This window comes from Neolamprologus brichardi, chromosome 14 (genome assembly GCF_056152115.1).
Source record: "Neolamprologus brichardi isolate AB-2024 chromosome 14, ASM5615211v1, whole genome shotgun sequence".
NCBI classification, from domain to species: Eukaryota; Metazoa; Chordata; class Actinopteri; order Cichliformes; family Cichlidae; genus Neolamprologus; species Neolamprologus brichardi.
This window is the reverse complement of record NC_142117.1, coordinates 2435001-2448809: the sequence shown is the minus strand read 5'-3', so window position 1 is coordinate 2448809 and position 13809 is coordinate 2435001. Positions and strand designations below refer to the sequence as shown.

The following is a 13809-nucleotide window of genomic DNA, read 5'->3' as shown; positions in this document are numbered from 1 at the left end:
TAGGGTCCCTACAGTGAAGCCGGGTGGTGGCAGCATCATGCTGTGGGGATGGTTTTCAGCAGCAGGAACAGGGAGACTGTCAGGGTGGAGGGAGCAATGTACAGAGACGTCCTTGATGACCTTTTCCAGAGCACTCTGTACCGACCTGAGACTGGGACGAAGGTTCATGTTCCCCCTGAGCACACAGCCAGGATAGCAGTGGCTCTCTGAATGTCCCGAGTGGCCCTGCCAGGAGCCAGACTTGAACCCGTGGGGGTTTTTGTTTTTAAGGTGAAAAGTGAATTGAATCCATTTTGAAAAAAGGCTTTAAGATAAAAATGTGAAACAAGTGAAGTGCTGTGAATGCTTTCTGGACGCACTGTGCATAACAAATATAGTTTGGCTGCACTCCACTTTCTGGTGAAAACACTCGTGCAGAATGCACAGAAATGATGAATGACTAACTTTTTAATAATATCGTGGGCTATTTCTGGGGTCATGGGGGCACCAGTCACCATTCTGTGTTATTACTGGTTGTACTCTGGTGATTCAGGTGGCCTTGATGGGAGTGGGAGTGGCCTAACGACACTGCCTGTTGTTCTCTGGCCTTTGCTCGACTTGGTTAACTTCTAGTTTTTGTTGTGATGCACTTTACCATCTTTGAAGGTCGATTTTTGCTGGAGGTGGGGTGTTGAGGAGGATCACATGTTCACACGATGGGGCGGGGAAAGGCTATCACACGAATACAAGGTGATGGATGTCTCGACCTGTAGCTGGTGACGTTTAACCTACAGGAATGGGACAACCTGCCACGTGACTTTAGACCCTAAATCATATTTAGTTAGTTAATGCGATGCCGAATCAATAAATCCTGTATCCATTTTTACATATAAATATATTTTGCCAGAATCTCAGCTTAAAGCTCACAAAACTATTTCAACAAACTCCAAACAGTTAAAACAGCAAACGATTAAAACAGAGTCCAAATAAAGTGGTGAAGAAATCCAGATTCTAGGTTTTATCCTTTTCTCTGCAGAGAGGATTTTATGGCTTCGTCCAGCAGTTGAAGCTGTGTCACGAGTTCACACATATTGAAGGATGTCAGTTTGAACGGCTGTTAGCAGAGTTGGAAACAGATCTGAGGAGGAGGAGAAATCATTTCAGAGCCCAGTGAGCCAGACCAGTGTTTCAATGTGTCTGTGGTAAAAATGGTAACATTTTCCTCTTCCTGTATCGTTGTATATGCAGCTCTGAGCAAGCTTGTTGCCAAATACAGTGATTTGATTGGTCAGATCAGTTTATTCGGATCCAAAACATCTGAAGAGTCAAGCTTGGTTTGACAAAAATTAATTCAGCAAATTCGTCCAATAAAAACACACGATTGGTGTGAGCGGCTGCATTAGGAACAGGTAAGTCCAAAAGTATTTTTAACGCACAAAATGTTCACACGGATGTCGTATGTCCGTGTGAAAAGGCACCAAATTTAAAACCAATTTGATACGTGCAAAAACTTCTAAGTTATGTTCTAAGTTACTTCCACCACATAACCTTCTAAGAACTAAGTTCACACTGCAGGCGAAAGCGCATCAAATCCAATTTTTCTGACCCTCTGCGACTCATATCCGATCATGGTGTGACAGTGTGAACAGCACAAACCCGATATTTTCAAATCTGATCTGGGTCACTTTCGTATGTGGTACTGAATCAGATACATATCTGATGTTTTAGAAAGCTGCTGTTTGATGGTCATGTCGCATTAAATCCGTCTTTTATGTCACTGACACAAGACAGACGCCAATTATCAGCTCCCGAGAAGACATCGCAAACGCTGGCAGTGTAGATGTCAGTGAAACTGTTGGGAAGACAACGTTGGAGAAACGTGAACATTTTATTTGTACTGTATAATCTGCAGATTCTGACAGAAATCTGTAACTATCCTTTGAAGCAGCGCTCCTCTAAAACAGCAATAAGGATCATTATTAGGTTATTTACATTATTATGTAAATAACAAAATAACTTAAAGCAAAAATTGGGAAACGTGAAGTCCGAAGTCTTTATATTAAGGCCATCAGTCAAACAATACTGTTGCTCTGGATCTAAACAGAGCGCGTTGTGTGTGACGTCTTCTTTTGCGCATGCGGCTGCTTTGAGCGTTCACACTAGAGCGCGTTTGCTGTCGCATTTTATTTGTAGTGTGAACGAGCAGACAAAAAAATCAGATTTGATCCAAAAATCTGAATTGAGCGTTAAGACCTGCAGAGTGAACGTAGCCTTATTGTATAATTAAAAAACAAAACAAACCCAAAACTGATTCTGAGATTTATTTTGTTTAAATTATTATTTCTTTTTGCCCTCTTACTAACGTTTCCAGAATGACTCAGGACCTAAATAATGTGTTTCTAAAAAGCTCTAAGCTGGAAAACACGATATCTCAACTTAGTTCCACACAATCGTTCTTTACACAGAATATTTACACAATTCTCAGCTTTCGTAGTTTTGTCACAATCAGAAGAAAAACAGTGTTGATGAACCTGAAGTCATAAAGATTCCACTTGGATGATTTTTGTGTTGCATGTTGTTTATGTAACGGTCTTATCGTTGTCTGTGTGTTTGGTACAGTAGTTTCAAGTCTGTCCTCGTCTTTGTCATCTTTGTGTGGATGTTTGTTTGTAGATGGATACATTCCAGCAGTAACATGAGGTTAAACTTGGCTTTAAGCTGATTGTTAAAGGGAAATATTATTTCCTTATAATTAAAATGACATCACTGGCAGATTATTCGATTGCCATAATGGTTACATATGTTATGTATTTAATTAAAATGGTGCTGATGGGGTTATATTTCTGTTGTTGTCCTCATCCTGTTTTTTTTTGTTTCCCTCCATCATCGTCAGCGTGTTACAGTGGAACCTGCGCTACCTGTTTGGCCGTTACATGGAATTGTCCGTTGAAATAGACCGCCACAAAAGCCTCAGTGCACACTGAAGTGTACATTAACAGACATTCAGTGCTACATGTGTTGGATGTTGTGCTCAGCTGTGACCATGTACAGGGCACATTGTAGCTCGGACTGTTGTAACGAAACATTCTGCAACCTCCGTCTGTTTAAAATTGTCTGTGCTAAATGTTGTTTACTAGGAGGGAAACCATGAAACCCAGCACATGACACTTTTACATGTGATGGTGTATTTACATGTAGTGAAGCCATCATGATGAGGGCTATATCATATCTAAAATGTCAAGTATTAAAGACAACATTCAGATGCTATGTCTTGCTCTCCTAACACTTATTTAACTTTCATTAAATTTGTGTTTCCCTAATATTGTACTCGCCAATGTCATCATACTGAAACAAGATGTGGGGTCAGATTTTCCTACACCTGGCTTGTGCTACAAAGCTGGATTGGTCTTATGCAGCTAACTAACCCAGTGGTTTAAGAACTACAAATCATTTCTTATTGGGGAAGATTACCATGGCAACTCATGCCTAACTGGTTTCATGTTATAATCCAGATTAGAGACCAGCAGGTATCGGATCAGCCACCGACTGACCGAGATCCCTAAGATCTCAGATGTTTCAGATCCTCAGGATTCCTGGACCTCTTTCCATGAATTAGATTGTTTTTGTTTTTTAAGAGCATCTGATGTCTTTGTGTTGCCTCAAACACAAAGTGAAATACTTGATTGTAATTCATCTAAACCCCAATTTAATGATAGTGTTGTCATATTGATAAATCTGTTAATTTTCTGAATTTTATTAATATGAACAAATGAAACTGGGTGGCTGTGGCTCAGGTGGTCGAGCAGATCAGCTACTGTTGGTGGTTCGATCCCCGGCTCCTCCAGTCTGCATGTCAAGTGTCCTTGAGCAAGATACTAACCCCAAGTTGGTCTCCGATGCATCAGAGTGTGAGTGTAGTTTAGTTTGCACTTGTGTTTAGAGGTGCTTGTGTGAGTGGGTGATTGAGGCATGTTGTATAGAGCGCTTTGAGAACTCTGGGAGAGTAGAAAAGCGCTCTATAAGAATCAGCCCATTTAACAAATTTCCACATGAAATGTTCAGAGCACAGACTGTCTGCAGCCTGCATTTAAAACTCGCCTCAAATCTAGTTCAGTTTTTGATTTTTGGTCATTTTAGGCTCAACTTCACTCAAATACTGGAATCCTCCAGGATGCAGCTATGGCAGACATGAGTCACTGACCAGTCTGGTCTGTTCAACAGCTGCATTCAATTCAGTTCAATTTCATTTATATAGAGTTACAAAGATGGAGATTATAGAGTTTGTTCTGAGCTACTAATAAATCTGTGATGTCATCACCGTCTCTGTCCTTTGATGTTGACGAGTGAACGACTGTAAACGTGTTTACAGCCCCTCAGCCTCCAAGTAGATGCATGTTTGGTATCAAGTTGAAAATCTTAGGTGACTTCCTACTTGAGTTATCGCATTCACAAGATTTTCAGAAAACGTGACCCCTGACCTTGACCTTAAATCCAAGGTCACTGAGATTCTGACTCATCTAACATTCCAAGTAGGTACACCTGTGGTATGAATTTTAAAATCTTACATGACCTTGTTCTCAAGTTACCGCATTCACAAACCACGCTGCCTGTTGTAATACAAATGTATAAAGACACAATATGCACTGCAAAAGCAAACAAGTTTCTAAAGGCAGAGAATTGTGATATTGTATCAACTGGTCTGTCACTTTGTGCTCTGCTGGGGGAAAAGACAAAACTGGATTAAAAAATCTGGCTGAAGGACGCTGCAGTAAAGCGCTGGCAGATTCTCTGAACGGAGGAAATGCAGCATTTGGTGATGTTCATGGGTTCCAGACTTCAGGCATTTAGTGACTGCACAATTTTCTTTGTTGTGTAAAAATTAAATTTTTTTTATTTGTTAGATTTTTTTTTCTGCCTTTGAGAAAATGTGTCACGGTGCGTAAAATTGACTCTGATTCTAAACAAAAATGAATACTTTTGTTAAACCTCTTGAATTACAGCTACTGTATCCACTTCAATCATCTTGTTTTAAACTCGTCTGTAGTGGTGCTGAGAAACAAAATGTAAAATAAAAATGATTTTCAGCCCCTAGGATACAAGGTACACTTCACACACCTAGTAAACACACTTGAGATTAAGAACTTTAAGTAAAAAAGGCAAGGTAGGGCCGAAGTCACACAATTAGGAGGTTTTTCCTTCATCGTGTATTCCTACAGAGAAAACAAAGGTCTTGGAAGGATCCAGCTCAGCAGAGCTACTTTAAAAGACTTGAACCACAGAGTGGCCACATCACTTCTCCATGACATCCCTGCTGCTGCACCATCTTTGCCTTTTGGTGATGCATTTAAAACTATGTAATGGTTAAACTTTAATAGAAATAGATTGATCATATTTATGGGCTATGTACCAGCAGTCGTTAAGCTGGCTGTAGTTAAACCTTTACTCAAAAAGCATCTGTAGACCCAGCAGTCTTAGCTAATAAAAGGCCAATCTCCAGCCTTCCTTTCATTCCTTTGTGTCTTTTGAGTAGTTTCAGTCAGAATGTAACGATCATCACAGAAAGTGCAAATTGAAGGTTACAAATGGTCTCATGGCCTCTGACAGTAGATTCTAATGGTCGTTACTCTGTTACCCTTTATGAATGAGGCTCGAGCGTAAAATGCTCTGAGTGTTCGAGCAGAGTAGAAAAGCACAGGGGGAGACTCACAACACCACAAATGTCACCAATGAGGAAGGCGCTAGGAGTCTCATGATCATTTCAGTGTTTGCCCACATGACACAATCCCTGTTTTTGCATGGTGGTTGTCATGTCCTCCAACTCTCCTAGGGACTTATGACTTCCTTACTATTTATGTCCTGTCCTCTAGATGAACCTAGTACCTCAGGGATGTCTACAGCTCAGACATTCAATTCTTCAGCTATACGGCCATTTTCAAAACCAGGGCCAAGACAAAAGACTGTCAGGATCAGGAAGAAGAGGCAGTCTGAAATGATCATCAGTACACCAGTGTGTGTGGCTCAGGTGGTAGAGCAGATCAGCTATTGATTGGAAGGTTGGTGGTTTGATTCCAGGCTTCCCCAGTCTGCATGCCAAATATCCTTGGCCAAGATACTAACCCCAAGTTGCTCTCTGATGTGTTCATCAGAGTTTATTAGTTTGCACTTGAGTTTAGAAGTGGTTGTATGAATGGGTGAATGAGGCATGTTGTATACAGCACTTTGAGTAGAAAAGCGCTATATAAGAATCCGACCATTTAAAACAAGCACTAATGCAAGTGGACCAGAAAAGAACCAATATTACAAGAAAGAGTATCTCAGGAAAAAATCAAGGCGAGCAGAAGAAAAATAGAAAAGTGCCAAAACAAATCTTAAAGTAACGCTCAAGATTCTGAGACAGCAGAGGACAAAAACGATTGCGTTGTCTGTCTGGATTTGTTAACTCAAAGCCGGAGGTAGTTTGGGTAAAATTTCCACCCAGCCTGCACTTTGAATCAAACCTATATGTTTGTCACACAGGTGCATTGTACTGTTTGAGTATTTGTAGTGTCATGAAAGTTTGTTTAGTGAACTCATTTACACACTGATACCAAAAGAGTGTGTTTTAGTTATGGCCAGTCACAGAGAGAGAGGCGCACACTGTTATTTTTTTTCCAATAAACCACTTTTTTGTTCTCTGGTGTAATTTTAATGTTAACACATGAGATCTGTGGTGTTCTTGCAGGTGTCATTCATAGTAAACAAACAGGATACTTTGTTTAAAAGTTTGAGAACTCTGGTACAAAAATCCACTGAGTTACTGATGCTTCAGCACAATGTGTTACAACCACACATGGCTTTCCCTATATAGAAACCTGTCCATTCACCATCTCTATATAACAGAAACTTTGTTATATAAGTTGTATTTCACCAGTGTGAGTCAAATAAAGGTTCCCAACTAAAAGCACCCAGGATGTTTGCTCTGTTGTCTTTATATACATTTAGTAAAATATCTTCTTATTCAAGGAAAAGAGCCGAGACATGACAAATACAGGTGGGTGGATACTTTTGGAAAATAAAGTAGATATCTGAGGAAACAAGTCTAAGGCAGCTTGAAGGGTTAGCCTGGCAGCGTGGCAGAATAACAAATTTACAGGATGTGTTTGGTAGCAGTGCGTGATATTCTGAAAATGTAATCTTGAATCGATATGAAACCTGACTGAGTGGTGATGAAGTTAGGAGCTGCAGCCATTATTTGTGTAATGGATTTACATATGTTAATGACATTCCTGGTTCTCCTTGTTATAGTGATGAAAGAATGCAGGCCACAGTCCTATTTTAGTGTTTTTTCATCTGGTTCACTACAGTTTTTTATATGGCACCAAATAATAGGACCAAATCAAAAAACAGTTGCCTCAAGGTACTTTTATTGTAGAACAAAGACCCTACAATAATCGAGAGAAAAGACCAACAATCAGACAATGTCCTACGAGCAAGCACTGGCATCAATGGGGAGGAAAAGACTCCCTTTTAAACGCGTACCAGCTAAGAATTATGGGAAAGAAGTGAGCACAGATAGACGGGACAAAAGAGACACGAATGGGGGCAGACAGAGATGAATTGTAATAATTACTAATGATTAGGGATGCACCGATACCGATACTGGTATCGGGTATCGGGGCCGATACTGTAAAATGTGTGTGTACTCATACTCGTAAAAGTTAACTGATACCATGAACCGATACCAACTTATTTCATTAATCAGAGGGTGGCTTGTCATTTCTGTTGTAGTTTTTTAGATTGGCCACTAGGGGGACATCCCACGCTAAACAGGCACAGGGTTAGGCGAGTGAGACTGGCGGCTCCAGATGAAAAAGAGAAACTGGAGGCTGCTGTAGCTAGGCTAAACAAAATGTCAGCAGTGTGGAACAGCCAACTTTAACTCAGGTTTTGGAAAAGCGATGAAAAATGTCAAGAGAAAATCCACGGGCAGTTAAAATAACAGAGGCTCGACTCATTTTATCGCTCTGGATGACCAGCCAATGCCGGCCGTGGAAAACATAGGATTGCACCGTCTTCTCAGCATACTCGAGCCGCGATATGAAATTCCCAACCGCCCACACATCAGAGAGATAATGGTGCCAAAACTTTCTGAAGAGGTAAAGACAAGCAGTGTGTGCGCGATGTCAGTCCTTGGTTTAACGGCACAGTGGACTGATGATCCACGGGCAGATGGGGAGTTCGTTCGTCAATGCCAAATACTTTCGTTATTTTGTTTGTTTGTTTACAGTATGGACACTCTGCGCTCTGTGTGTGTGTGTGTGGTGGAAGTATCGGTTTCTGTACTCTGTATCGGCAAGTACTCAGATCCAAGTATCGGTATCGTATCGGTTTGAAAAAATTGATATCGTTGCATCCCTACTAATGATTAAATGTGAGTTTGGTGTGTAAATGTGCGAAGATAGAGGGAAGAAACTGATTTTGAGGTTTCTTCTGAAACTCAGCTGCTCCCTCCCTGAGCCTGGTTCTGCTGGAGGTTTCTTCCTGTTAAAAGGGAGTTTTTCCTCTCCACTGTCGAAACATGCTCGCTCGTGGGGATTGTCAGATTCAGATTTTCTTTCTAATATTGTAGGTCTTTATTCTACAGTATTTATTTAAATAAAATCAATTCTAACATTAATATATAGAGGTGTATTACAATTTATGCCAAAAACATAAAGATGTATCATATCTCCAGTTGCCCCAGTCTGTACTGGGAGTTTTCAGCCTCGATGTGTCAAAAATATCATCAGCTAATTGAACCTTGCACTCAAACTTAATTAAACTTAATCTTTCTATCAGTTTTCTGTTGCTCAGCTACAGAAATGGGACAGCAGAACATCATATAGACATTTTGAATGTGGCATTTACTGTGTCAGTAATTCTGTAGAAGTCGACAAAGAGGAGAGATCGTAGTCTGTCTAACATGTAACTTGCCTCTTCAATGCATTGGTGGAACTTTAAAACATTGCAGACTTTCTGTACAGTTTGTATGTGCACTGAAGGCTCTCATGTCAATCAACGCCATGCTTTGCTCTCATTGGCTCCCCTGGAAGTTCTGCCTCTTCCCTTCGAGCACAGTTGTTTCACACGTAGTTGCTCAAAGTCGCTGCATGTTATTCACTTTCCGCAGCTTCTGATCATCAATATGAGTTGCTTGACAGTCTGAAGCTCCGAGATCAGTGAGGGAGGTTAACTTCTTTTGGTTATAAAGGTAGCAGAAGTGAGTTATACATAATAACCTGTTAAGCCTCCAGCAGTTTCCTGATCTCCACCATCTCCTCCCTCTTGCACCCATCTTTGGGTGCTTAAGAGGTTAACAGAAGTTGCAATGATTTCTTGCCGGGGCTGTGAGGTCACATTGTGTTTGACTGCCCAACAACCTCAGCTCAACATGAATTAAAAGTCTAGTAGTATGAGCACTGTGTAAACTGACATCTGTAATACCTTAGCAATAACACTGATAACAGAAATAATAATGCACCATTTGGAAGAGCCAGGTCTTAGATAGCTGAAGCCCCCTGTGCTGCTGCTCAATCGTTTTGTTCTTTAATTGTATTTCATGAGTGTTTAAGAAGAAAAGATGTCTGCCATTCTTTTCTTCTTCTTCCTCTGGTCCATTTATCTGAGGACAGGGCTATTATTCTCTATTAGAAAGATTTCTGTCTGTGGAAAACAGCTCACACAAATACAGCTCACAGATAGTGCCTCGCCTGTCACCTCTGTTCATTTTAGATAAAAGCCATTGTATTAATAATGTGTTGTATTATCCTGCCTTGTCGCTGCTCCCTCTTTGAAGACAGTCATTGTTGGAGTTGTTAGTCATCCAGATTTCGCTACCAGTGAGAAATGCAAGCAACATTATTCTGCTCTGTGAAATTATTAGACATGACCTATTTAAATTAGAACAAATATTTTGTTCCATTAGGAGCTGTTTGTTAGATTCATTGTTGTGCTTAATGCTAACGAGGGCATCAGTCCTTGAATGTTTGTTTATTTTAAAGGATTGCTGCAGCGTTGCGCTCTTGGAAAGTTGCTGGAAGTACAGTTTCATTGTTTTAGAACTTGTCACGTGATCATAAACTTTCTAAGACCCACCTGGCTGCTTTACTCTGCTGCCTTGCTCATTTTTACAGTGAGTCGTGTCCCGTCGAGGTGTTGTGTGTTTATTGAGCAGCTGTTTGGTTTCTCCAGTTCATACACTATGTTGCTTCGTTTGTGTTTGGGAGTTCTGTCCTTGGGATAAAAGAGTTCATTTACATGCAGTGTTGGGAAGGTTACTTTTAAAATGTATTCCATTACAGATTACAGATTACATGCCCCAAAATGTATTCTGTAACGTATTCCGTTACGTTACTCAATGAGAGTAACGTATTCTGAATACTTTGGATTACTTCATATATTATCATGCTGTTTACAATTACATGAATGTACTATTGCTGTGATTTATTACTGTTACTGAAGGTCCGCGGCTCCGAACCGTAGTAAAGGGACCTCTGGCTAATACGGTGGGTTCTGTGTCGGCTCGTAGCTGAAAACTAGCTTTACTTTGTTGTCTGGGTCAACTTTGCTAGCAGAGACAGAGAGAGGCGTTGAAAGGCTGCTCCAACAGAACTTATTGTTTCAGAGGAAAACACGAACACGGTGTACAGTCGAGTCTTAATAGCTTACTTACAGCTGGGCTCGTCAGGCACTCTTCTTGGCTGCAGTGGTTATTATTATATTTACATGCTTCCAGCTCCCGTTTTTGCTCGATGACAGCTCATACTTTTCCTTTTTCTCCCTCCCTCGCTCACAGACACATAACGTGTATGGCAGTCCATTCTCCCTGCAGCACGGACTACACTGCCCATGATGCTACATTCTTTAGCGCTATACCTGTAGCATTCTGCCTGTTAGCTTAGCACAACAACAACAACAAAAAGGCCTCTCTCACCCAGGAAACACGCAGAGAGAGCGTCACCCTGTAACCATGGCAACCGTAACGCTGCCGCCTGGAACAACAGAACGTAGCTGTCAAACAAAACCCAAACAGTCCTGACCCGCCACAATATGAAACAGGGAAGTACCGCCGTGTAATCCATTTATTTCAACAAAGTAACTGTATTCTAAATACCACCTTTTTAAACAGTAACTGTAACGGAATACAGTTACTCATATTTTGTATTTTAAATACGTAACGGCGGCACATGTATTCCGTTACTCCCCAACACTGATTACATGCATGTGTTCCTTTTCTTTCTGTTTCTGCCTCATTGGGACGGGCTTTTGCCCGGTGGTGTGGGGTCCTGATTGCTCCAAGTTTGTGTTTCAAAGGGTGATGGGAGTCAAAGAGGAGATGCTGGTCTGTGTGTGTGAGCTCCCAGTAAACGTAAACTTTGAGGCTTCCCGAGTCCTCAATGCACTCAGCACAGTCCATAAATAGCAAACTATGGTCCTTTGTGTCTTCCCTGGTGAACTTTATGTTTCTATCCACTGAGTTGATGTGAACAGTGAACGATTCTACTTCTTGGGTTTTGATAGATTTTGATTTTAACCGCAGTGGCATCCACATATCTTTACGTGGCTACGAGCCAAGAGCTTTACTCATCTGTAGATACCCTTGTTGTATTTAAAATATCTGGTTGTAAGTATGTGGTCTAACAGCATGTAAATCTAATGCAACGTGTTCTTTACAGTGACCCTTTCTCTTATTTTTAGATATATAGTCCTCTTGACTGTACATATTTCTCCTGTTTGCCATTTATTCATATTTTTATTCCAGCACAGTTAGTGTGGAGCACCCACAGTTTCATTGTACATGTACAATGACAATAAAGGTCTATTCTATTCTATTCTATTCTATTCTATTCTATTCTGTTCAGGAGTAAAGTTCTGTTCTGTAAGGAGCTGGATGCTGTTGTCTTGTTGTGACAGTCTCCACTGCCTTGGTTAAAGATATGAAATGTAGGTCTCATTAAAGGACACTCTGGTTTCATCTGGATCCAGTGATCCAGGTTTGAGGTCTGTAGAGTTTTTAATGGGGTGTTTTCCACCAGGGGGGCTGGGATGGTGGTGAGATGTTTGGAAATGTTGTAGGTGGCTGAGTTTACTGCTGACAATGCACTTCTTGTGCTACATACTGGCAACCACGTGATTCTGAATCCCCCTTTCTAACAGCAGGTTTGTGGAATTAAAGCACTGACATTAATTTATTTATAATAGGCGGACTCTTTTTGATACACCCTGTTTATATACACGTGTGTCAACATGTATGGTTTGTATTGATAGCACAAATGAGATATTGCAGGGTTATTGAAAGGAGGCACTCTCGTCAGTGTTCATTTATTTTGTTTGAAAATGACTGAGTGCTGCGGAGAGGTGCGGCTCTACTACTTCCTCAGCAACTTTCTGTGGGCAGTCACTGAGGAAGTCTTTAATCCAGAGGGAGATGGAGTGTAGGAGGCTGAAGTTGATTAAGTTTGTCACCAGTCTGTTAGGGATGAACAATGATGTGGGTTTTGTACATAATTCGGAAGCTTTCTGGGGGAAACCAAACCTCTCGTTAGGAAAGATGGCATCCATTCCACTTTGGATGGAGCGGCTTAAATTTCTGGAAATCTGGCCAAATTTCTTAAACCACCTGAAAATATGACTATCCAGTGATTCCGAAAGAGCACCACAGCTCAATGTCTTGCCCAAGGATACTTTGGCATGCTGGATTAAACCAGCAACCTTCCCTGATGACCTCTCCTAGGCTATAGCCACTCCAGTTGCATTTGGACTTTTTTACTCAGCAAAACTTGATCATAAAAGTTTTGCAGAGTTGATGTTGACTCTGTTCATGGAAACTTACAATCGCTTTGGTCCGTGCAGTTTCTGGTGCAGTTTATAGCATATTAAGACATCGGCACATAAAAGGAAACTAACACAGATGTCAAACACTTTTTGTATGTTCATTTCTATGTTTTTCTCTCTTCAAAGTGTGCTGAACATGAAGCAGGCCATTGTTCTGGGCCAGTACCTGGGAGCCTTCAACCTCATGGACGCGTTCAGGGGGCGCTCCAGGAAACAGGAGTGACGGAGAGGAGAAGCACTTATGAAGAACACCTACGATGGAAGGATGGATGCATTAAAATTAACATCAACAACAATTTAATTGTTAACCCTCAAATCAAGTGTTTCTTGGTGTAATATCAGGGAGCAGCACATCTCAGTGTAACGAGCCTTGTATTTTAAATCTCAACTTCCCAAATGAATGAATGATTTTTAAATGTGTTTTTAAATTGCATTATTATTATTATTATTAGTGAATCATTGTCATTTTACAGTCTGTGATATAATATTAACAGGAATACATGTTGTTTTGTTAATGCATGCTAGTTTAATTTATTCTTAAGCTGCATCAAATGTGACGTTGTTGTGAATGTTTCTGACATTTCTGAAATCGCCTTTGTGTAGATTGTTTAACACTGACAGTTTCCATCGTAATTGTCAATTAAAAATGCTTATATGATGTTGCTGCCAAATTTAGTGCATTAATAAAGAACATCCATTTACTAAGAGGCCTCTTCAGTGAATGTGCTATAATTGGAAACCTTTAAAAATGGCATCAGTTGAGTTTTCAAACAGGCACACCATGGACCTGAAAATGGGACCCCAGGAAAAGAGAGGCTGACGCACACATTTAGTTGTTCATGCTGTTTAGTGTTTACCAGCTGAAATACTTTCTCATCAAACACCAAGAGCCAGAGCCAAGCACTCAGGAACAATCAACCGTAATAAAGGAATTTCTAAGACGTGTCATTTCTCACCCTGCTGAGGTTAATAGCTGTT

At 40.6% G+C, this 13809-nt stretch overlaps 1 protein-coding gene across 3 annotated transcripts in view; it reads left to right on the top strand.

Moving 5' to 3' along the window:
• The window catches only part of LOC102788685 (epidermal retinol dehydrogenase 2-like), a 33342-nt gene extending 19810 nt beyond the window's left edge, over window positions 1-13532 (top strand). For 2 of the 3 annotated variants that reach the window (XM_087850619.1, XM_087850620.1), the window contains exon 7: window positions 12958-13532. In XM_087850619.1, coding sequence (XP_087706745.1) covers window positions 12958-13054 — 97 coding nt within the window. In that variant the 3' untranslated portion in view covers window positions 13055-13532. Of the gene's footprint in view, window positions 1-2872; window positions 3247-12957 lie in introns of those variants that run through there. The other variant, XM_087850621.1, reaches the window with a different exon arrangement.
• The last annotated feature ends 277 nt before the right edge of the window (window positions 13533-13809 follow it).